At 38.3% G+C, this 26,014-nt stretch overlaps 1 protein-coding gene across 1 annotated transcript in view; it reads left to right on the forward strand.

Moving 5' to 3' along the window:
* Positions 1 to 26,014, forward strand: part of NBAS (NBAS subunit of NRZ tethering complex) — a 389,024-nt gene that overhangs the window by 199,476 nt on the left and 163,534 nt on the right. The window contains exons 32-35 of the mRNA XM_056124489.1: positions 10,679 to 10,792; positions 15,314 to 15,427; positions 18,573 to 18,730; positions 19,626 to 19,715. Coding sequence (XP_055980464.1) covers positions 10,679 to 10,792; positions 15,314 to 15,427; positions 18,573 to 18,730; positions 19,626 to 19,715 — 476 coding nt within the window. The remainder of the gene's footprint in view (positions 1 to 10,678; positions 10,793 to 15,313; positions 15,428 to 18,572; positions 18,731 to 19,625; positions 19,716 to 26,014) is intronic.

Genomic DNA, 26,014 nt, shown 5'->3' on the forward strand with positions numbered 1-26,014 from the left:
GATATTTGATAGAAACAAAATCAGAAGTTTTGAATTACAGGGGAAAGTCAGAGGTTTTGGTATATAAAATTCATTATATATTTTGTTGCACTGCATAGATTCAGAAGTACTTTTAACTGATATTTTATTTTTTTTAACTGATATTAATTTGCAGAATATTGTTTAAGTTTGCATATTTTCTCCCCTAAGTGTGAATAAAAGGAAGTCCTGGTTAAGTTAGTAGTCATAGCTTAGTATTGCTCAAGTTCTCTGACTTAACTATGGAGAATTAGGGTTGTCTGGCCTCTCGCTGTGTCCTGAACCTTCCCGAGTGGCAGATGTTCTGTTACTTGCTGCCCTCATTGAATTAGGAAGCTTGGTTATTGTGTAAATGTGTTGCTGGCTTCTGCGCAGTCACATTAATTTTTCTTGTTTCAATAAATCTTCACTTTTGGAGAAGGGGGTTTTTCTTTTTACCTCTCCATTTTTTGGTGTATCTTCACCAAAGTGATTCTCCCCTCTGTTTTTTTAAACTTATGAATTGTTTTTAATCATTCGAAATACGGTCATTTACCGTATTGTTAATGGTAGTTTTTCACTACAACTTTCAATACCACATCCTTCACCAGTGTCCCTGTCTCCCTCCCCGCAAGTACCCCAGTGACCCTCCTTCCAGCACTCCCATCTCCCACCCATTCAGTGCTGTGGATTAGTTCTCTCGCTGTCATGCCCTTTGCCTTTGTTGCTATCTTGCTGTGTATCTAAGTCCCACATAAAGGATTTTCTCCTCTTTTTAATATCAGGTTTTTGGTACTTGCCAGGTAGTGTGGCCCCTGGCAGGTTTCCTCATTGGTGTTGGGAGTTAGATGGACCTTGGGAGGTATGCGCCAGTAGAAATATTCTTAGACTGTCATAGGGGGTCCCATTATAGTTTTATTAGAAACTGTAATGTTTTTAGTAAACCAAAAACAACAATTTAAGTTCTATCAGTAAAATTATTAGTGTTGAAAGAGGTAGTATTACTGTTACTGTGAATATAATTTTTAGAAATGACTTATATGTAACCATAAATATCCTACAGCATTTTAATAAGGTACATGTAAGGAGACAGTTAAATCCCTGGAAAATTCTATTCATTTATACCCTTTATATAATTTTTGAGCTCAGACTTGATAACTCTGAAGGTTAATCATATTAATCAAATAATAAATAAGTAGTTTTGTTAATTTATTTTCAAATGTCCTAAAAAAGTTAACTGGCTCTCTGTGAAATACTTAGATTTTATTTTATTTTATATACACACACACATATAAATAATTTGGGAGGGTATTGGGGGTGTACGGTACACCTGAGTGCTCAGAGCTTACTCTGTTTCTGTACTTAGGAATTGGCACCTCATGGGATTGGGACCACACGCAGTGTTGGGGCTAGAACTCAGCTTGGCAGCACCTTAACCACTGTACTTTCTCTATGACCTCCATACTTAACATTTTACATAAAAACTTTCAGTCACAGGAAAGTCTAGCTTATGTAAAACTTTTCCTTTTATATATATATATCTTATTAGACCAAGTTATTCGTTATAGCATACTCTCAACCCCCCTCCACCCCCAGCACCTACTCTTCACCTTTTCTTCCTTTCTCTCCACATTTTTAATAATTTTCAGTTTTATTCGATCAGAATGTTGTAATGCAAAAAATTTCTCATGCGGTTCCCCAAAATGCTGCTGAATTATTGAGCCTGGAATTTCCTGTGTGCTCAATTAGCTGTGGTTTTGCTGGTGCTGCTTGCACGCTGGCTGTTGGGGTTGGAATAGCTGCCCTGTTGTCCCTTCACAGGAATTCCTGACCGGAGGAGCCTTTTAAGAAAGGCTTTCATTTCCTGACAGCTCTCTCTCGCTTGATGTATTGATTTGGAGTTTCCTATTAGAATTGCTGTCAGAAACCTCCCGGATGTGGAGACTGGAAACTGGATTTGTATACTGTTCCTTGTCTTCTGCCCCAACTGCTGTGTTCGGCTTAAGCCGCTTTTGCATTCATCATTAATGCTGGCTAAACAAAGTAATGATATTTAAAGATTTATGGTTCCAGTATTTTTATTACTGTTGGTGTACATAGCTCATTCTGTCACTCTGCTTTGCTTTGCAGCCCTCTTTACCCGCACTCCGGGGGTTGCTGTTTTTCATCAGTTGAAGGCTAGTGGTACTAGAGAAATTATAATTAATGAACTGATAGGAATAGTGAAAGAAGTACCTTTTAATATGGTCCCATATAGAAAGTGCCCATATAGAAGCATTGGTATGTATCATTCTGTGTGTTTCCTTTTAATGTGTGTGTGTGTGTGTGTGTGTGTGTGTGTGTGTGTGTGTGTGTAAAATTAATCATTAAGTGAACAGAGTGTGGGGGCTGGAGTGATAGTGCAGCCATAGCATGTTTGCCTTGCGCGCTGCTGACCTGCTGGCCCTGGCACCCCATCTGGCTCTCTCAGCCCCCCAGGAGTGACCCCTGAGTGCAGAGCCAGGAGTCGGCCCTTACACTCCCGTGTGGCCCCGGACAAAAGCAAACAAACGAAACTAATGGAGAGAGTGTAGGCATTTCAGCTGTCCATCATTTTTTCTATAATCATTTCTAAGTTAGCTTTCAGACTTACAGTTTAGTTAGTTACATGCAGCCTGGAACCAGTTTTGTCACTTGTTGCTGGGGCACTAGACAAGTATCTAAACCTCACTTTGTGTTCAAGTTCTACCAGTTCTAAAATGGGAGTACTAATAAGCACTGTATCGACTGGCTTATAAGGATCAAGTCTGCATGTTCATTCAATCGGAGATATTGTAGTAGTTCTAGAAATTACAAGCATCAGACATATGGTATTTTTGGTACTTTTCTTAAAGGTACTTTTTTAGCTGAATTCTTTTTTCCCTGGGAGGGCTATTTGGGTCAGAGGTCTACTCCTGGGGTGCTCAGGAGACGATGTGTGCTGCTGGGGATCTAGCTGGGGTCAGTTGCACTCAAGGCCAGTGCTTAAACCTCTGTACCATCTCTCCAGCCTCTACTTAAAATTTTTACTTTTTTATCGATTATTATTTTTTTATTTTGATAAGTTTACAATATTCAATTACATTTAATATTCAAACTTTTAGTTAGTTTTGACCAGACTTATTTTTGCCCTCTCAGAGATTGAACTCAGGGCCCTGTAAATCTAAGTGAAATCTCTAATCCTTAAACTTTTTCAAAGTAATTCTTCCAAGGGCCATCCCTGAAAGTGCTGGGAAAAGGGGCTCGGGAGGGTCTCGGCGATGCCATGCCTGGCAGTTCAGGCCTGAGGGTTGAGTGCTAGGCTCAGGCGATTCTCACCTGCCCACGAGGCTGCCCCGACCTGTGCTTGCAGGGCTGCGTGGTTTCTTTCTGCCTTCACTCAGGGCCTGGTGTGGTAGGCATCTGTTTACCACCGGAATGATACTTTTGATTCCTTTATATATTTTTTCAAAGTCACATTGACTTATGACAGTATGTAATTTTCAGGTTTATGATATTATAATTAGATACCCAAGTAATACTTGAGTTTCCATTTGGGCCCGTTTTACAGTTGACTGCCCTCCTCCACCAGCTTAACTGATTTTCAATCCTCTTTTCCTCTCTATCACCACCAAGCTGTCCCATTCTGCCTGTACTTCTACTTCTTGTTATTTTGGTAATAGTTACCCTGACAGGTGTAATGTAATATCATGACTTCAATTTGTATTTTTCTAATAATAAGGGATGATGAACATCTTTTCAGGAGGTCTGTTGGCCTTCTGTATGTCAACTTTAGAGACATGTCTAGTCAGATGTTCTGCTGATATTTCAATCAAACTGATCTTCTGCTCATTTTCAAATCAAATTGTTAATTTGTTGTTGTGTGTCGGAGGATTTGTTTCACTTTGTGTTTTGGGAGTCACACCTGAATCATGCTTGGGGCTTACTCCTGGTTCTGTGCTCAGGAATCTCTCCTGGGGTTCCCTGGAAATAAGTGGTGCCAGGGATCACATCTGCATTGGCCGCATGAACGGCGAGTGCCCTATTTGCTGACTACAACTCTGGCCCCACGTGCTACGAATTATATATATATATATGTATATATATGTATATATATATATTTGATGTTAGCCCCTTGTTTGTGTTTCATATACAAATATGTAAAAGTATCTTCTAAATGAAAGAGAAATAAGTGGTCTTCTCTGCCTTCTTGTTCTCCCGCTCTCCTCACTCTCCTTTTATCCATTTACTTTTCTTCATCATTGCTTTGTCTCCTTTTATTCCTATTTGACAAGATCAGTTTAGATACTTTATTCTAGTAACTAGAATAGTGAAGGGGATAAGGCACGTTTCCTGCCACACTGTAATACGCAGTGTGGTTACACTTTCTGGTTACAGATCAGTCACACCAGAATGTTATGTATGAATTGAAATTTTGATTCAGCCACTTTGATTGTGTATATCCTGTGGCAACTTAAAAGTCTTTGAATTTCAGCCTGCTGAGAATGGGATAAAAACTGAATGTTCCACAGACCGTCCTGAATGTTGTACCTTAGAACACAGAGTTTAATTAAAGCAACCTGTAATACAAAAGCATCTGAATGTGAGTAGGAATAACAAAAAACCCTCAGCAGCTTGCATTTATGGAGTGATTTTTATGTTCTAATTATTTACATGTATTTAAAAACATTCATAAAAACCCTGTGTTGTAATTTTTTTATTCTTATTTTCTACTTATTTTTATTTATTATTTTTAATTTCTCCAATTCTGGGCTGAAGAAATCAAGGCACAGGATTAGTTATTAAGAGATCAGTTATCAAAAGATCAACTCATGTTAGTCCTTTTCTTGTTCATTAATTCCATTTTGACAAGGAATTTCAGGAATTTAAGACTGCCCTTCATGGAAGAATCATAACACTTAAGGCTTGAATTCATGTAAGTAAGAAATCACAGTTAAAAAAGTAGACTATAGACCTAACATGATATCTACTTAATACCTCTATTGCAAACTACAATACCCAAAAAGGAGAGAGAGAGCAAAAGGGAATGCTCTGCCACAGAGTCGGGGTGGCGTGGGATGTGGTGAGGGAATGGGGTGCGGGTGATGGGAGGGATACAGGGATCATGGGTGGTGGAGGATGGGCACTGGTGGAGGGATGGGTACTTGATCATTGTATAACTGAAACGCAAGCACGAAACCTCATGGTGTTTTACTAATAAAGTGTGTGTGTGTGTGTGTGTGTGTGTGTGTGTGTGTGTGTGTGATGAAATTTGCTTATAAGTGGAGAGACATGCAGAGTATCATGCTAAGTGAAATGGGTCAGAAGAGAGGGACAGGCATAGAATGATTGCACCAATTTGTGAAATATAAAATAGCAGTATATGAGACTTACACTCAAGGACAGTTAGACACAAGGGCCAGAAGAGTTGCTCTGGGGTTGGAAGCCTGTCTCATGTGTTGGGGGAGAACGCAGCTGGGATGTAGAAGGGACCACTAAGATGAAGGAAGGGACCACTCGGGATCTGGCCTATATCCCTATCTCTTGGTATCTGTTATATATATATATATATATATGCGTGTGTGTGTGTGTGTGTGTGTGTGTGCGCGCGCATATAATATATGTATATATATGTATATATAAAGTAAGTAAAGTAAAGGCCCTCCCGTTGATCATCGATTTGCTCGAGCGGGCCCAGTGACGTCTCCATTGGAGACTTTGTTGTTACTGTGTTTGGCATATCGGATACGTCACGGGTAGCTTGCCAGGCTCTGCTGTGTGGGCGAGATACTCGGTAGCTTGCCGGGCTCTCCGAGAGGGGCGGAGGAATCGAACTCGGGTTAGCCATGTTAGCTGCGTGCAAGGCAAACGCCCTACCGCATCCTGTGCAATATCCCGTCATAAGCAGTGGAAGCGCACTGTGATGATAATCTCACAGCGCTTGAAATTACATTAAGTAAGAGTTTTGGAGCATGGCCGTTGCACTATATTAGAATTTTTATCTCCAGATTTACTTGATGTACTTAAAATATTGGAGCAATAGCACAGTGTTAGGGCGTTTGTTTGCCTTGCATGCCGCTGACCCGGCCGACTCGGGTTTGATTCTTCCATGCCTTTCAGAGAGCCCGGCAAGATACCGAGTACCCTGCCCACACAGCAAAGACTGGCAAGCAACCCATGGTGTATTCAGTATGCCAAACACAGGAACAAGAAGTCTCACAATGGTAACGTTACTGGGCCTGCTCCAGCAAATCGATGAACAACGGGAGGACAGTGACAGTGACAGTGAGCTTGCTTAGGGCACCAAAGAGACAAAAACCGAAATTTGAGTGATATATTAAATAGCAGTTTCCTGAAAATCATGATAAAGTGCTATGTGTGATTTCATTTCCTTACATTCCTTAAGCTAGAAGAGAATTCTTTAGCATCACTAAAACTAGAGCTTCTTTAAGAAAAGTAGAAGAATTCGCCAAAGGTTTTTATAAATGTAGATGACTGCTATATCTCTGACAGGTGAAACTTTTAAAATCAAAGGAGAAACCTATAGAAAGTATCCTTTTTGTGTTTATTGGATCAAAGATATTAGGTTAGGGATGCATTTTTTTTTAATTACTAGTAAGTTAGATAAAAACACCACAAAACAGTAGAAGATGTCAAGGAAATAAGGTCAATTTTGGATGCAGAAAGTTTTGGAAATGTTTGAGTGTATATGCTGTATCAGTATTATAACTTTGCAAAACTATTTTACAGTATCAGTGTATCACTGTATCACTGTTATCCTGCTGTTCATCGATCTACTCGAGCGGGTGCCAGTAACATCTCCATTTGTCCCAGCCCTGAGATTTTATTTTATTTATTTATTTTTAAAAATTTTATTGAATTACCGTGAGATACTTACAAGCTTTCATGTTTGGGTTACAATCACACAGTGATCAAACACCCATCCCTCCACCAGTGCATATTCCCCACCACCAATATCCCTGATATACCCTCCCTTTCCCACCCTCCCCCTGCCTCCGTGGCAGAAAATATTCCCCATCCTCTCTCTCTACTTTTGGGCATTATGGCTTGCAATACAGACACTGTGAGGTTATCATGTTTGGTCCATTATCTACTTTCAGCACACATCTCCCATCCCGACCGGTTCCTCCAGCCATCATTTTCTTAGTGATCCCGTCTCTATTTCAGCTGCCTTCTCCCTTTTGCTCAGGAGGCAGGCTTCCAGCTATGGAGCAATCTATCTGTCTCGTGTATCTACTATCCTTAGCTGTCAGCCTCATGTTATATTGTTTTATACTCCACAAATGAGTGCAGTCCTTCTATGTCTGTCCCTGTCTTTCTGACTCATTTCACTTAGAATGATATTTTCCATATCTATCTTCTTATAAGGAAATTTCATGATTGCATCTCTCCTGACAGCTGCATAGTTTTTCATTGTGTAGAGGTACCAAAGTTTCTTTAACTGGTCACCTGTTCTAGGGCACTTGGGTTGTTTCCAGATTTTGACTATTGTGAACAGTGCTGCAATGAATGTATAAGTACAGATGTCATTTCTACTATGCTTTTTTGCGCCCTTGGGATATATTCCCAGAAGTGGTGTTGCGGGCTCAGATGAAAGCTTAATTTCTAGTTTTTGAAGGACTTCATATTGTTTTCCAGAAAAGCTGGACTAGTGGGCATTCCCACCAACAGTGAAAGAGCTAGAAGAAAGACATCAATAGCCTGGAGATTTTAGCATCCTCTCCTTACTCATCTTTCCCAACCATTGGAGGCTCCTTCAGGGTCAGGGGAATGAGACCTGTTATCGTTACAGTTGTTGGCATATCTAATATGCCAGGGGTAGCTTGCCAGTAAAGGACTTAAAATATCTGTTGTATGTGAGAACAAATTTATTTCTTGTTCACAGTCATGTTTGCTCTTCTACTTTATGAATCACGGCATTCTTGTAGCTGAGGGAAAAGATCACGGTAGGGTCCCATGATGATGTTTAATATTTACTCAGAAGTGACACATGCCACTTTGCTCACTTTTCATTGCTTGTGAAATATTTGGCTAAAGCAAATGTTAGTAGGCAGGTGTTTGGGATATGAATGATTGTAGTGTATACTGGGAACAAAAATGCATTCTGCAAAACCTATATTCACATGTAAATATTGCCTGTTGTAGACCTTACTCCCTTGTCACCTTCCTTTTCGCTCAAAAGGTTTTACCCCCTTTTTTTTTAAAGGGAATTAAAGGACATGGTATTTACAACTGATTCCCAAGTGGTACAGGAAAATAAATTTTTAAAAAAATATTTGTGCACACATGTGTATGTAGAGGGAGGGGTGTGCATACGTGTAATTGAAGAATTCTTAGAAACCTTCTTGTTAACGTTCTGTAGGTTTGAAATGAATCATAATAAAAACTGATTAAAGGAAAGAGTCCATTCCAAAGCAAACTTCTCACCGTTCTTTTCTATCTCACCCAAACCTGGAGACTCTCTGCCTGCTAGAAGCTCTTGAGCACAGGGACATATGGGGGATATTGACAGGGATTCAAGAATAGGTAAAAGATGAAAATGTGAGAAGATTTAAAGTTTTGTGTTAAATTATGGTCCATCACTTTTTAAAATGACTTTGGCCAAAGAAGTCATCCTTTCTACACTTTAATAGTTTTTTCATGAGTACAGTGCTCATTCTTGACTTACAGTATTAGGCCTTGTAGGGTTAATAGTCATAAAGCACCTAAGCAGTGCCCATGTAGGCTATGTTTGTTTACTGTCAGCTACCTTCTTTGCAATTGTTAATATTGATTAGGGTCTAATCTCCCAGATGTTGCCATGCTGCTTAAAGTTTTATACTACTATATAGATGGCATTCCTTTTAACATATTCATATTACTGTTTAAATAAAAAATTGCCCCTTAAAGCACTTAATGATTTCATATTATCATATGTTGTTAGCAAAGATATTTTATTTTCTAACATAAGTGAGAGGGTTGTACCTATTTTTGGAAAAAGAGTCATCTCTTTGGAACAATGAGCACTTCAGGATTCCCCCAAATGAGGGATCGTGGGTAGGAGATAGAAAATGGATATTTGGAACATTTAGTGGATCTGTTAGGCAATGTTGTGTTTGAAAATATCTATGTTGTACGTTATTTGGATGCAATAATAGTTGTTTAAGGTATGCTTTATTGTTAATTGACTTTGAAACTTCAACATTTTCATTTTCTTTGTTTAGTTTAAATTAGGAAGGTCATGGCACCCTTTTGTGATCACTGTCACTGTCCTCCCGTTGTCCATCGATTTGCTCGAGCGGGCCCAGTAACATCTCCATTTTGAGACTTGTTGTTACTGTGTTTGGCATATCGAATATGTGACGGGGAGCTTGCCGGGCTTTGCCGTGTGCGCGATACTCTTGGCATCTTGCCGGGCTATCTGAGAGGGGCAGAGGAATTGAACCTGGCTCCGCTGGGCCAGCCGAGGCAAACGCCCTACTGCTGTGCTATTGGTTCAGCCCATAATCTTTAATATGTCTGTAAAAATAATTTTCCAATTTTATTGAGAAGTAATTGACATAAATCAGTAGGTTTAAGAAATACAGCTTTGTAATTTGTCTTGCATGTATTTGTGAATAAAAATAAAAAAAGTTAAAAATATTTCCTTTGATAAAAATTCTCAACAACTTCACGCTTGTCATAACGTATCATATAGTCTTGTTAACTCTAGCGAATAGCTCAAAGATTGCATTCCTAGTATGTATTTGTCTTAAAACTAGAAGTCTGTGCTTTCTATATACCCTCTTCCAACTTTCCTGCCACCACCATTTGTCACTGTTAATCATTAACACTGTCAATCAGTTTGTGTATCCATAATTATTTTTTGCACTTTAAGGATTTTTTACTGTATGAGTGCGATTACTCAATAATTTTTCCTCTGATTTACTTCACTTGGCTTAATATTTCCAAGATCGATATGTTTCCAAGTGGCACGTTTTTTAAAATTTCATGATAAAATAATATTTGATTATATGACTCCATAATACCAGTATTTTTGGTATTATATACCAGTGTGGATTGCTTATTACTGTTTTGACCTAGTAGTTGATATAGTCTTTCTGTGCAACTCCTGGCTAGTGTATCTTTTTTGCAAAAATGTCTTTAGATTTCTATTCAGTTTAAAATGATTTATGTTTTGCTCTTGAGTGCTTTGGAGTTCTTTGTTTTGAATATTCACTAACCTCTGATCAGATACATGGTTTGCAAATAGCTTTTTCTCATTTGCAGGCTGATTTTTTTTTTTTTAATCTCTGTTGATTGTTTCTTTGACTGTACAATACCTTGTTAGTTTTATGCATCTCACTTGTTTACTTTTGGTAGTGATATTTGTGCTTTAGGTTATTTAGGTGTTACACCAGAAAACTGCCATTAAGACCCAGGTGAAGGAGTTTCTCCCCTACCCCCACCCCCATTCCTGCTGTTTTCATCTAGAAGTTTCAAAAATGCACTTACATGTTTATGTCTTTAATACATTTTTAGTTAGGTATTGTAAGTGATAATTACGTTTCTTTGTGTGTGGTTGTTTGATTTTACAAACACTCTTATTTATCGGCGAGCTCCATTGAGTGTATTTGACTTTGTTTCCAAATATGTGAACTGTACCTGGGTTTCTAGGCGTGTAAATTATGTCTTTCTCTTGTAGTGCGATTGTGCTCTGACCGGCTTGGCCTCATTAAGGAGTGTATTTGCCAGTCTCCCACATGCTACAAACAGTCTGCCAAACTTCTGGGCCTTGCTGAGTTGCTGAGGATAGCAGGTACGTTTTGAATGCTAAACTGCAGAATGCAGTTTCTGTGTTATCAGTTACATCATCCTAGATAAATGTTAGAATACTTGCTTACCTTGTTAGAAGAGCTGCTTTGGGGCATGGATTTGTCCTCTCTCTCTCTCTCTCTCTCTCTCTCTTTCTCTCTCTCTCTCTCTCTCTCTCTCTCTCTGGTTTGGACCTGGTAGCACCCAGAATTTACTTCTAGTTCTGTGCTCAGGGATCATATGTGGTGCCGGGTCAGCGGGTATGCAAGGAAACTGCCTTACCTGCTGTACTATCTCTGCGGTTCCTAGCTTTGTCTTTTCAAGAAACAGTGTCCTGTCATTAAAATATGTGTATTGAGCTGTTAAGATGTGCCCAGTGAGGACAGGCTTATATTCAGGCATCCACCTAGTTGTCAGAGTGAAAATAGAAGTGAGGACGAACATTTATAACCAGTAAACTAGAACATGGGAGGATCCAGCCCTTCCAGTTCACTTTCAATGTTCAAATATGATGTGTTATTTTTGTTTTTGTTTCTGGTGGTGCTGAGGATGAGACCCAGGGCATCACACAGGTGAGGCCTTACATCTCGGAGGGTGGTGTTCTCATTTTGAACATTTGCTTAGGAGAATGTGTGCATTTACTGTGTGATGTTCTTTACATTGTCTCATTTCATCTGCTATTAAGTGGTGACAATAATGCTACTGTTTTATTTTATAAGGGACATTAAGGATCTAAGAAATTAAATTTCTTGCTTGGTAGGGTTAAGTAGCAGTTAAAATTTTTTATTGAAGGTTTATAACCACACTTTTACCTACTAGGGTTTTTCAAATAATTTCCTTTCATATTTTAAAAAATATATTGATTTTTCAAGAACAATTGTCTATCTTGTTTCATAAGCCATGCTTTGATGCATATTCTAAGTGACAGGGAATTCATATTTTAATTTTGAATACACATAGATGTATATGGTTAGAATAATTAGTGGACACAATAATTTTTTAATCTTAAGGATGGACTCTTGGGGCTATAGTTTTTGTACATTTCAGTGTGTCTAGTTGAAAGCTTATCATTACCATATTGACCTTTGAACTTGGAACATCCTTGGGAAGGTGCTATGCTGCAGTTAGGGACAGGCTTCTGTTGTGATGAGGATGATAATGTAGAAACTGGGTGTGGGATCTGAAGATTGACTCAGTCTTGACGCTTCTGTATACTTGCCAAATGTTTTAAGCTCTATTTTCCTGTCGGGGAAAATAGTAATGATATTTTCATTGCTTTACCTGCCAAGTTTTTAAGAGGGCCCAATAAATTAATTTATGTAAAAGCACTTTGTCAACGTTGACACGCTCTGATCATCAGGGGAGAACTTCATAAGCATTCAGTCCATAGAAACTAATGGAGCAGTCAGGAATGCGGTTTCTATTTTTCACGTGCCTATGCAGATTAATTTCTGTTTTTGTCCTTGTGACACATTGATAGAGAAACAGGAAGATGGGAAACTGTGCAACTATTTTTATCTTTAATGGAATAGACATTCTTTTTCACCAGTTACTGTTTAGAGCTTCTATTAAATCACCACCAGGTAGTGGCTAGAGATGGGCTCATCTTGAAGACTCACAAAGTGCAGTGTCTGGGTGGGGAGCCTTAAGTGAGGAGTGGAACAGTTCCTGCGCTTACATTCCTACGTGGTGGCTAAAAATGACCAGAGTCAGTGTCCCAAGGAAGCTAGCAAAGTATATGGCAGTTTTCTAGTCTTGTCTTAGTTTTGGAGCTGCACCGTTTCTATTGTATCTCTTTCATGGAGGTAGTCCACAGCCCTTCCAAATTCATGGGGGCAGAGTATAGCACCTGCCGAATACCTGAGTGGGACTGGGTGATCTGCTTCTGAGCTGCTTGGCTCACATGGCTGTTTGGAGCCTCAGTTTATTCCCGGTAAAGTCCTGCTTTCCTGGCCAGTGAACTCCTCCATGGACCTTGTATATTCTCTAGGCATGTTTTTCTCCTACAGCATTTGATCCATGAGATAAAAATGAGGAATGCGTGATGCATTTTATAACTTAGTCTTCTGTTTGTTAGAAATTTAAATCACTAATTAGTATGTATCCTCGCAAGGCAAGAGGCATTTATTTCCATCTTTTGGAGGAAGTATCAAAGGATTTGTGAATGTAGTTTAAAGGTATTTTATATACTTAGTCTGATCAGCCCATAGTCTTATTTAGATTAGATTTATGAATCATTTTATTTGATAGATTTCTAATTGGGTCATATTCCTGCTCATTTTTTGGGAAAATGTGAGCTTTTGTTATATTTTTCTAGATACCTGTTTGTTCTGGTTATATTTTGCTTTTTAATCACTTAGAATTGTAAAATTAGTTTTAAAATATTTTAACTTTAGTAAAATATAGTCTAGTGAGTAGGCCTTTTGCCTAGCTTGTGGCCAACCTGGGTTTGATCTCCAGCCATATGGTTCCCTGAACCCCACCAGAATGATGTCTGAGTGTATAGCCAGGAGTATGCCCTGAGCACTGCTGGATGTGGCGCCAAACCCCTCCAACCCCCAATTATTTTAACTTTGTACTCAAGGTGACCAATTGACCCGTCGTCATATAAAAATTTAAATATGCAGCAATAACTTAATGTTATGCTTTCATACTCACGTAAGTTACTTCTTGCCATGTCCCCTGTAGCAGAAATCTGAATAGTATTTTAAATATAAGGAAACAGTATAAAGAAATTAAGATTTCACAGCTGAAAAATTAATTATGTCGAATATCTTGTGCTGTATTCACCTTTCTTTGGATATTGGTGATGGCAACCTGTGAATCCATGCTGAAATTCAGTTGATTTAGAGCTTTAATTCTTGTTTTGAGTTTTGTTTTGGGACTACACCCAGTTTGCTCAGGAATCACTCCTGCCAGTACTTGGGAGAGCACATGTAGTGTTCAGAATTGAACTGGGGTGAGCCGCATACAAGGCAAGCACCTTAATCTCTCGACTCTCTTTCTGGCCCCTGAAAAAGATTGTTTACTTTTTCTTTTAGCCTAAATATATAAATTATATTTGTACTGTATCTTTGAATTATTCGTCTTATATTTAAACACTGCATTCAAAATTAAACCTTCCCTCAATTTTATTGAGGATTTTTTTGGGGGGAGGATCCTCATATGTGCATGACTGTGTGCTCAGTATGGGGAATTTGACAAGGAAGCAACGCTTTTCTTTAAGATTTATATTCTGATAGAGTGTGTAATTATTGAAGATTGTCTCAGGGCCCAGGAGATAGCTCAAAGGGCTGGACTGCAGGGTCTCTATGCAGGAGACCTGGCTTGAATCGTCAACACCAGGAGGTTCCTGCTTACTACCAGGAGTGATGCCTGAGCCTTTAATAGTGAGAAGCCCCTGAACACCACCGTTTTTTTTATTTTTTATTGTTATCTTTTATTTATTTATTTTTACTAGTGAAACACCATGAGGTACAGTTGTAGACTTACAGATTTTTGTGCTTGGGTTTCAGTTATACAATGATTGAGTACCCATCCCTCCACCAGTGCCCATTCCCCACTTCCAGTGCTCCCGGAATCTCTCCCACCCCCACCCCCACCCCCACTCCCCAACTCAACCCCCAGAAAGAGAGGAACAGACATAGAAAGATTGCGTTCATCTGGGGAGTATAAAGTAACAAATTGGGAGACTAACACCACCCGGTTTTGTCCCCAAATTAAAACAAAACCAGAACAAAAACAATGCAGTAGTCTGGTATTTGAAAAATGGGAAGGGAAAAGGTATGTAGGAAGGGTACCGAAACATTGTATTTAATGAAAAAAGTAAGGAAATGTCAGAGATGGAAGTGACATCTACGTTGACTTATAAGGATATTCTCAGGAAAATAATTTAAGGTCTTTATGTTAATAGGAATTGAACTTGGGTATATGCTCTCTAACACTGGTGGTGTTCACAGTAACAAATGAGACTCTTGTGCTGTTAGTGAAACCATAAATTTTATCTATTCTACATTGTGTGCAAGGTTCTCCCCTGCTGTTTGCTATTCATGAGTTATAATTAGAATGGTCAAAGGAAAATTTGAAAACTTAAATAGCAAAGAAGTTTAGAGTTTACAACATTAAACTTGGACTTGCTCTTGATTGCTTTTCCCTGTGTTTCTTTGCTTGTTTTACTCTGGAGATAACTGTTCTCTCTTGAACATATTTTTTCTCTTTCTCTCTGTCACATCTTTCTAAGCAAGTTTCATTTAAAAAAAAAGCAAAGAAGTTGTTTAAAACTTTTTTAAACAAACGTTTCAAAAAAGTTCTTTTCTTGCTTAGTTGGGCGTGTTACAGTGAGCATGTTTGGTCTGGGGCTGAATTTGACCCTTGACTCCTAGGAAACATATGGAAGAGGAAAGTTGCTGTGACTTTCAGCCCTCCACTTTATTTTGAGTTACTTAAAGGGAATTGTTAATGACCTCCTCTTAATCATTTGGTGCTGCCATAATGTAATTACTAACTTATTTATGTGTGCGCATAGGTGAAGATGCAGAAGAAAGGCGTGGACAGGTTCTCATCCTTCTGGTTGATCAAGCACTTCGTTTCCATGACTACAAAGCAGCCAATGTGCATTGTCAGGAACTGATGGCCACAGGTGAAGTAAACTACTAACTTAACGCCATTCCTGCACTCTCTACCTGCTGATTAAGGGAAATGGGAAATTCTAAAATCAAATCGCCTGATTGGCGAGGCAGCCAGATTTGGTTTATGTCTTTAAACACATTTTTTTGGGCATTGGTAAGAATATATACCATGCCCTTCTAAAGGTTATATTTTACCTGAAATTTTTGATAGTTTGCTCCCCCCTATTTAAAGAAAAATAGCATATAAAATAGTTTCTGATGTATATATCTATGTACATACATATTTGCAATGTAATTATAGATATAATTTAAATTTTTGCATCGTCTATAATCTATGGCTCTAGTAAATATTTCTACTTAATTTATTAAAATATAATAGTTTGAAGTAGTTTTAGTACTACATCTATATAAATTTTAGTGAGATGTTTTACTGCTTAAGTCTGTTCAAGTGATAGAGCATATGTCTTTTTTTTTTTTAGTGAAACACCATGAGGTACAGTTGTAGACTTACAAATTTTTGTGCTTAGGTTTCAGTTATATAATGATCGAGTACCCATCCCTCCACCAGTGCCCATTCTCCACCACCACTGATCCCAGTATCCCTCCCAATCCCCATCCTCCCCATTCCACCCTGCCTCTGTGGCAGGGCATTCCCTTTTGTTGTTCTCTCTCTTTTTTGGGTGCTGTGGTTTGCAAAAGAGGCATTGAGTGGCAGTCGTGTTCGGTCACAATTAATAAGATATTCCCCAGTGTGTTAAGAAGTGATGTCCAATTATCATAGACTGTGCTAAATTACCTACTTTTTGTAGCTTTTTGCTTTCTGATAACTAATGGAGCTGTGCACTTAGACACCGGTGTCTGTGTGCTCTCTGTACATATACTGTTAAAGAAAGGATTTTTCTGTCATTTAAAAAAATGGGAGGAAGACTACATTCAGAACCTTTATAATATACATTGACTTTTATAAAAGGATTGAGAGATCAGACTCAACTTTATCAGTTTGTTATTTAGAGAAGCAGGATAGTCTTTATTGAAACTTATTTAGAAAGATGCGAGGGGCAACGAAAGGAGAAGAGTGTGTTCAAGAGAGAACAGCGACTTTTTTAGAGTGGAAATAGGTTAGCAAAGAAACAGAGACAAGCAAGATTCATGTTCAGGAGAGAACATGCGCTTGAATATGCCAAACACAGTAATAGCAAGTCTCACAATGGAGATGTTACTGGGCCCGCTCGAGCAAATTGATGACTCAGCTTTAAATTCATAAAATACATTTGGGGATTTACGGCCGAAGGGCTGAGAGATCAGTGGAGGGAATATCACTGTCTTGGGACATTAAGGTTAGTGGGATTTTTGCCAATTTGACTTAATAGAGTCTTGCTGAAGGCAGACCAAGGCCACCAGATGAAGAATTTGATCAGTAACTAAAGGGTGATTTATTATCCCATGATGTGATAGTCTCTCAAAATTGACTTAGCAGTAATTTTGCTAAAACTGACTTTTCAGGGCCAAGAGTGGTATTTGCCATGCATGTGGCTGACCTAGTCCAATCCTTGGCCCCCTTATATGGCCTCTTGGGCAAAGAGCCAAGGAGGAAACACCATGTACCACCAAGTGTGCCATCCCAAAAGGGGAAAAAAGAAAAAAAATAGTCTGTTTTAGGAGTTGTCTTGAATGTAGGCCTGCTACTTTATTACTTGCTGGAGTTTTCTATAAAATAAATGATTATCTGTGATTTATACGTGATTTCTTGATACCTTCCACTTTGAGGTCTACAAAGTACTTTTTAAAAATTTTATATATATATTTATTTAATTTATTTATTGAATCACTGTGAGAAAAGCTACAAAGCTTTTAAGTTTAAGTCTTGATCATACAATGATCAAACACTTTTCCCTTCCCCAGTAATTATTTTTCACCACCAAGAACCCCAATATACCCCCCTCCCACGCGTCCTGATGCCTGTGAGGCCAATGATTTCTACTTAACTCTCTCTCTACTTTGGTTACATTCATTATTTCGACAAAAGATGCACCATTATTGTTTGGAATTTCCCCGTACAAAGTAGTTTTGGATATGAATGCTTAAATATGGAAATTATGTATGTACACCTAATATATATTATATCAATATATATTAATGTAATATAAATTCAGTCTCCCCAGCAGTCCAGTGAGGAAGACTTTGTTACTATTTTCTCTTTGTAATTATACGTTATACAGTTATACAGGGCTGGAGCGATAGTACAGCAGTAGGCATTTGCCTTGCATTCGGCCAGCCCAGCTGAGCTGGGTTCAATTCCTCCACCCCTTTTGGAGAGCTTGGGAAGCTACTGAGAGTATCTCACCTGCATGGCAAAGCCTGGCAAGCTACCCATGACGTATTCAATATGCCAAACACAGTAACAACAAGTCTCACAATGGAGACGTTACTGGGCCTGGTCGAGCAAATCGTTGAACAACAGGAGGACAGTGTTCAGTGTTCAGTTATACAGTAAGTATGACACTTAGAATTTTCCCAAACTCACATAGGTGCTCAGTGGCAAGACTGGGCTATATCCCCAGCTCTTCTGAATTCACATATTTAACATTTTGCTGAAGCGATAGCACAGTGATAGGGCGTTTGCCTTGCACGCAACCAACATGGCTGACCCGAGTTCGATTCCTCCGCCCCTCTCGGAGAGCCCGGCAAGCTACCGAGTGTATCTCGCCCGCACGGCAGAGCCTGGCAAGCTCCCCGTGACGTATTCGATATGCCAGACACAGTAACAACAAAGTCTCCAATGGAGACGTTACTGGGCCCGCTCGAGCAAATCGATGATCAACGGGAGGGCCTTTACCTTTACCTTTACCTTTACCTTAACATTTTGCTCAACATCATTTGCTGGTAGTTTTTGGTAAATTGTCAGGAAAGCTAAATTTTAGTAGAATTTATCAGAAAAATGATCTGGGACAGATGTGCGCTTTCAGGACAGTAAACCAGCCTAAACTTTTCTTTTTTTTTCCCCCCCTTTAGATCCTTACACATATTTGCTTATTGAAAATTGTGAACTTTAAGGACTAAGATTTGTTTTGAGCAAAAAGTCACACATCTTTCATGTTAGATTGGAGATTTTTTCTTCTCATAAAAATCAGGTTTTTTTCCTTGCCAATTTTGCAGGTTATTCTAAAAGTTGGGATGTTTGTAGCCAGTTAGGACAATCGGAAGGTTACCAAGATTTGGCTACTCGTCAGGAGCTCATGGCTTTTGCTTTGACACATTGCCCTCCTAGCAGCATTGAACTCCTATTGGCAGCCAGCAGCTCTCTGCAGACAGAAGTAAGTGTTCCCAATAATGTGTATCTTCAACTCTGGGGATATGGGTCTGAGATTTGTGCTCAATATTTTAAAGTAAATAAGAATTTCAATTTATTTCAACGGATGGTACCTTATGTCATGTTAAAAGCGATTGGAAGATAGTAGTCTACAGATTGTGTTGGTTTCAGAATAATAAGGGTGACGGGGTATGAGGCAGGTGTGAGAAAAATAAAAATCATTATTAGGAAATAAGCTATTGAATATAATGGAGAAAGTTAATATTGTCAAGAATAAAACATAAAAAGGGTCTTATAAAATATAGTTGAAAATTTGTTTTTTGTTTTTTTTTTCACTTTTTAAAATTTTTTTTTTTTTAATTTTTATTAGTGAGACACTGAGGTACAGTTGTAGACTTACAAATTTTGTGCTTGGGTTTCAATTATACAGTGATCAAATACCTATCCCTCCACCAGTGCCCATTTCCCACCAGAAAATTTGTTTTAAAACGATTGGTGGCACCAGTTCTGTGGAAATAGTAGGCGGTGGAGGGGTGTTGCTTTGGCTGAGGTGATACTATGTTAAAATTGATGGGGATAAAGCTACACAAGGGAGAACAGTGCTCTAGGTGCAAAACATTGTTAAAATGTACAAAGATTCTAAAATCCACATTTTCTTAGATGTTATTCATTATATTGTGTGTCAGGTTTTTATAGTTGATTTCCACTTCTGAAACTGATGTATGCTTGTGAAGCTGTTCATGAAATCCCAGTGTTACCCAAAATGATGCATTTTGAAATAGCATCTTTTTCCTCAAAAGAATACTTCTCAAATATTATGCCACACTGTGAAGGAGCGGGAAATGAAAAAAAAAAATCTAGTTTCTCATACTACATCATGGTTTTTTTTTTTTTTTCAGATTCTATATCAAAGACTACATTTCCAAATTCACCCAGAAGGAGGGGAGAATTCTAATGTTGCGCCATTAATGTGTAAAGCTTTACAAGAGGTGAGTCTAAGGAAAATGGAAGTCTGAACGGCAGCACCTAACCTTACACATGAGGTGGGGGTGTGTGTGTGTCCCTGTCTGTGAGTGAAGATGGTTTTCCTTTTAAAATTTTATTCTTTCTGAAATATAAAATTCTTATAGAACATGCACAAACAGAAAATGTACAGCTGAATGAGTTATCACAGAGAACACCATGAAACTACCTAAAATAATAGTACCTCACGACCTTGTACAAGTTCTCGTTTCTCTCTCTCTCTCTCTCTCTCTCTCTCTCTCTCTCTCTCTCTCTCAGTTAAAATTCTGATCCTTCTCTCTGAAGAAGCACCTCTGTTCTGATTCATCCTATTAATCCTCAGAACCTTGAGTTGAATTTGGTTTTTGTATTGAGAACTTTAGTGCCTTATCCTGTTGATAGTTTACTTTTTTTACATGTTTTTTTCTTGATAGAAATAGTCATGCTTAATATTAATATTATGTTAGATTCATCTGTGCTATTTATTCATTGTTAACTGATATATAGTAATCAATTGCTCTGTCATAGTTATTTATTCCTATCCAGTATCTTTTAACTTTGTTAGTTTTCTTTCTCTCTCTCTCTCTCTCTCTCTCTCTCTCTCTCTCTCTTTCCTGTTAATTCTTTAGACAGATTGATGTTTTGATTTGCAATTTTTTGATTATGAGTGAAACCAACATATCTCTGGAGAGGTTTGTCTTCGCGTGGTATCTGTTCTGTTCTCCTGCTCATTCTCTTTTGGATTTTTTTTTATCCTTTTCCCTTTTTTTAATCTAGATTCTCATAAATAAATTTTGTCTGAACCAACTATATGTACATGTCTCAGGATAGTTCATCCTGAGGGTAAAAGGAAGAGGTAGCTTTTAATGTAGAAGAAAGCAACCTGGTTTCTTCTATTTGAAATGGGTAAAATAAAAATTATTATCTACTTTTTAATTTGATTTTGTACTAGATTTTATTACATGGTAATCCTTACTTTGAAAATGTTACATTCAGTTTTCCAGCAACTATTTTCTTAGACATGCAGTGTGATATATGATTAATAGGGTTTTTTTTTTTTTTTTGGTGTGGAATCTATTTTGTCAACCTCTAAACTCAATAGTAGTCAAGCACTATGTCGTTTCTTATAGAACTCTGATACAGACCTTTGTTGTGGAATTTGTTATTGGAAGTCAGGGCAAAGATATTTACCTTTTGCTCAGTCACATACAACTTCCCAATTTTGGTAAACATTTTCTATTAAAATCTAATTTGAAAAAACATGTTGAATACACAAGTGTCTCCGGAGCTTAGTATTGAGTGATCCAAGGATATTAAAGAAGTTTTTATTATGACTTTGGACACTTAAGGAAGTTTATTTTTCTTCTATTCTTCTTGAAGAAAAAGCATTCACTTCCGATGACTTCAGATAGCACCAGTTGGGGCTGGAGCCATAGTACAGCGAGTAGAGTGTTTGCCTTGTACACGACCGACCCAGGTTCGATTCCCAGAATCCCATGTTCTCCCCCTGAGCACCACCAGGAATAACCCCTGAGCATCGCCGGGTGTGACCCAAAAAGCAAAAATAAAAAAAAACAAACAAAAAAACAGAATAGCACCAGTCAACAGAATTAAACATAATGACAAAAATGGCCTGTATTCCTCTGTCCATTTTGGTTGTTGCTAATTAAATGTAGCTATTGAGTTCTAGAAGTAGAGCAACTAAGAAGTCAAAATTTAATTTCATCTAATTTAAGTTCAGTTAAGTAGTGACTTGGGCTGGAGTGATAGCACAGCAGGTAGGGTGTTTTCCTTGCAGGTGGCCAACATGGCCAACCTGAGTTTGATTTGTCCACCCCTCTCAGAGAGCCTGGCAAGCTACTGAGAGTACCTTGCCCTCACGGAAAAGCCTGGCAAGCTACCCGTGATATATTCGATATGCCAAACATAGTAACAAGTCTCACAATGGAGACATTACTGGGCCTACTCGAGCAAATCAATGAACAATGGGAGGACAGTGAGTGACAGTGAAGTAGTGACTTGAAACTACTGGCCTACTACATTGGACATCACCATTCTGAACCAGACATGCAGTAATTAGAAGGTTGTAGTTTGCACCCACAGGACAGACAGTGCACTTCTGTTTTTACATTCTTTCTGTATTGAAGCCGTAGCTTCATAGGCCTGGAAATTTGTCCTTTCATCAGTTGTGTGCATTGATCTCAGTGACAGTTGCTTTCCCCTTATTGGGTAGCAAGTGTACTGAGTTCTAGGGTATTTTCTCCTTGGATTCTGATTAGTTCTTAGGTTTTCCGCTGGTTGTTAGTCAGTGTAGGAGGTGTTGCCCAATTTCACTATATTTCAAGGTCAAATTCTGTTCCTTTTCATAATATCCTTCTCAGCCCAAATTTTATGTTTTTGAGTACCCGATCCTTACCACTTGCCCACCCACAACTGTTCTCTCTCTCTAACCACATCTCTATTTCTGATTTTATACCTGCTGTGTTCAGTCATGCTGAATGACACCATTTTCAGAGTAGGCTCTTTGCACCTTAGTATGTTTAGCTACTGTTCCTCTCTGCCATTGCCTCTCTTCTCTGTTTTGTATTCTGGCCATCTTTATAGTTCACCATATCATATATATCTTCTTTCAAAGTTGTTGTTTCAGGCATGCCATGTTCCCACACCAATCCTACCACCAGAGTGGCCTTCCCTCCACCAGTGTTCCCAGGCTCTCTCCCATCTCCCACCTTGCTTCCCTGACAGGCATGTTTCTAAATTTAGCTGTCATTGGCTCTGTGTTTTAGACATATACAGACACCTCTCCACATTGATGTGCTGTGGGACCTTGGCTTCTGCTCAGTTTACCTGCCCTCTGTGCATCTCTTTGGCACTTCCCTCTGTCTATTCTTCCCTTTCCTGTCCTTATCATTTCTAAAATCTAAGGTCTAGGGCAAACTAGGTATCTCATCCTTTCATGCCTTACATTTTTTCGACCTTTTGTTCTGTATACTGTGGATGAGTGAGATCAGTCAGGTGTTTTGTCTTTTTTTCTTCTGACTTCCTTCATTTACCATGCTATCCTCCAGGTCACCCAAGTTGCTGAAAATTACATGATTTCATCTTTATTATCCACTCCTCTGTAGTTGCACATCTGCTTGGTTCCATAGCCTCGCTATTGTACTAAACACTACAATGAAGAATGGTGTGCGTATGTCCTTCCGTATGAATGTTTTTGTGTTTGGGGATAGATATCAAGAAATGGAACTGCTTGGTCATATGAATGCTTTATTCTTACTTTTCTGAAAAATCTCTATAGTCTTTCCCAAGTGGGTCAACCAGACCAGATTCCCACCAGCTGTGAATGATAGTTCTTTTGTCACCATATACCTTCAACAGAGATTGCTTCTTAGTTTTTTTTTTTTTTTTTTTTTTTAAATAATGGCTAGAGTGATAGCACAGTGGTAGGGCATTTGCCTTGTATGCAGCCAGCCAGGCTGAGCCGGGTTCAATTCCTTCGCCCCTCTCGGAGAGCCCAGCAAGCTACCATGAGTATCTCACCCACACGGCAAAGCCTGGCAAGCTACCCGTGACGTATTCAATATGCCAAACATAGTAACAATAAGTCTCAAAAAAAAAAAAGTGGAGACGTTACTGGGCCCGCTGGAGCAAATCGATGAACAACGGGAGGATAGTGTTTGTTTGTTTTTGTTTGTACCATTCTCACTGGTGTGAGATGATATCTATTTGTTGTATTGATTTGGATTTCCCTGATACTAAGTGATGATGAGCAGTTTTTCACATGCCTCATCCTCTGTTTTCTTCAGAGAAGTGTCATTTCCTCCTGCCAGTTTTTGAGAGAATTTATGGGTTTTTGTTGTTGTTGAGTCCTGTTAGTGCTATATTTATCTTGGATAGTAACCCTTTATCTGGATATGTTGAATGTCTTCCTCATTTAATTGTCCTTTAGTTTTAACCCATGTTTCTATTGCCATGCAGAAGTGCTTCGTTTTATGTTGTCCCATTTGTTTATTTTTGATTTTTGTTTCCTTTGCCAATGAAATCTTATCATTGATGATACCTTTGAGGTCCAAGTCTCTGAGGATTTTGCCTGTGTTTTCCTCAATATATTTTATGGCTTCTGTTTTTTTTTTTTTTTTTTAATCTCAGTGTCTTTGAGGCACTGGTCATCTTTCTAATCCTGTGATACCATGTAAGTAAAGCGTCCCTTGAGTACTCTTAATTGTCCTGGCTCCTCATGTCCTGTGCAGCCTCACATTATTTTGTCAGCATGTATGTCATGTAGTTTGGTGTTGCATAATATCTTAAAAGTATTTAATGTATCAATACTTTCTTGTAAAAGTGCTTGCCACCTACTGAGTGGCTAGAAAGTGTTTGTTCATTTGAAGACTCCTATTGCAAAAACTTTAGTCTGTGGCAAAATTGAATTTTAAAGTAAATTTTACTCCCCCCTCCCAATAAAAAAAGAAATAGGATGAATTCCTTATTAAACTTCCCATATATGCGCAGTGCTATTGAGAGCCTGTTATGTTTTACACAATGTGAGGGGCATAGCTTTCCTCTGCCCGGTATGGAATTGTAGTGTTTTGGCTGAGTTTAGCTTCACAAGCTTATTTTGAATCTCCATCTTTCTTTAGAAATACATGAAAAGCCTTTTGTGACTTCTGGGTTTCCTGTTTTATGATTTTATAATGAAATAGAAAGTGTCAGCCTGCTCCCTCGCTGGCTCTTTGGAGTAGGACATGCTGTGTTTCACAAGTGGGTACATATTGCTCCATTAGACTCTTTTTCAGTAAATGAAGGAGACCACCAGCAGGCCTTTACATATTCCACTTAGCAAGGAAAAGGAATTCTTCCAGGATGACTTTTCTCTCCCCCAGCCCCCCCACCCCTTTTTTTAGTGCCTTAAAAGCTTTTCAATCTTCCTTTGTTCCCTTTCAGCAAGTTGTAATAGATCTGGATCTCATGAAGTGCAAATCCAAACCCCCTGAACAACACATTATGGCTTTGATTCATGAAGCACATTTCAGGATATTATAGCTACTATTATTAGATTAAAATATAGTGCTTAGCTATAAGATGCCATGTGTTACCCATTAACAGTAGATATAATAACCGCATTAAATTTTAACTTGTAAATGAGATTTGACTTGTATGTGTAATATGCTTAATGCTCAAGACTTTCATTATTACTCAGTTGTGAAAATAATGATTTTTATTTTTACATCCAAGCAAAATTAAAGATGTAATTGCTGTGCAGTAGCATTTGCTTTATACAAGTAGAACCTACAAGTTTGAAAATGTCGGCTGTTGTCCTTGTTAACAAGATATTTGCTTATAAATGTGGCAGATTTTGTAATTTGTGAAAAACCACCAAAAGTACATATTTCTGGTTTTTTTCATTAATGTTGGTTATTATGTTTTTTGGATGTAACAGTATTCTACCACTTAGACTATATTAACATTTTGTTTAGTTGAGTATTAGTTATATCACTTAGCTAATGTTTTTTTCCCTAGATAAATCTAATTAGAGTTAGAAAATGGATTATATACAAGGTTCCCATTAAAAAATCATTTTCACTGTGGGAAAACTTGTTATGAACATTTTAAGTGGCTACAGATTTATACAACTGGACTAATTAATGCTTAGGTCTGGGTGAAGACTAAAAATAGAGCTCATTTGAATTGATTAAAATGTTTCAAAATATTTAAATCAAGGCAAACAAAATAACAGTTGTATTTTGTTTCTTTCTTTTTTTCACTTTTAAAGGGAAGCACCTTATTTTTTAAAACCATTTTTGTTGCAGTACCAAGATTTACAATAACATTCATCATACTTTTCGTGTCTACATCCTCCCAGCACTATACCTGTGGCGAGAGCAGCTTCCCACCACCAGTGTCCCTGGGACCCTTCCCTGCCCTTCCTTCCATGGTAAAGCCGTTCTCTAGACATAAATCCCCCTTTCTGATAATTTTGACGTATGTTGTTTCTTTATGCTTTTGTATTCTGTCCGTGGGAGAGACCTTTCTTTCATTTTTATTGTGGAGGTGGTGGTACCCATGCACATTCAGATAAATAGGGCTCATCTTCAAAAATTCCACAAAAATTGTAAATCAGTGCTAAGTTGATAGGATGATTTTCACATGCTGGATCTTTTTATTTTAACAAAGAGAGAGAGGGAATTTCAGAACATAATTTTCTGGCATACTTTAATTTATCTTGTAATTACTGTTATAATCTGGGGGGGCTGCTGTTTCTGTTCCCAAGCGGTGCTTGAGAAGCTTG

The sequence above is a fragment of the Sorex fumeus genome, unplaced genomic scaffold (genome assembly GCF_029834395.1).
Source record: "Sorex fumeus unplaced genomic scaffold, SorFum_2.1 ptg000006l, whole genome shotgun sequence".
NCBI lineage: Eukaryota > Metazoa > Chordata > Mammalia > Eulipotyphla > Soricidae > Sorex > Sorex fumeus.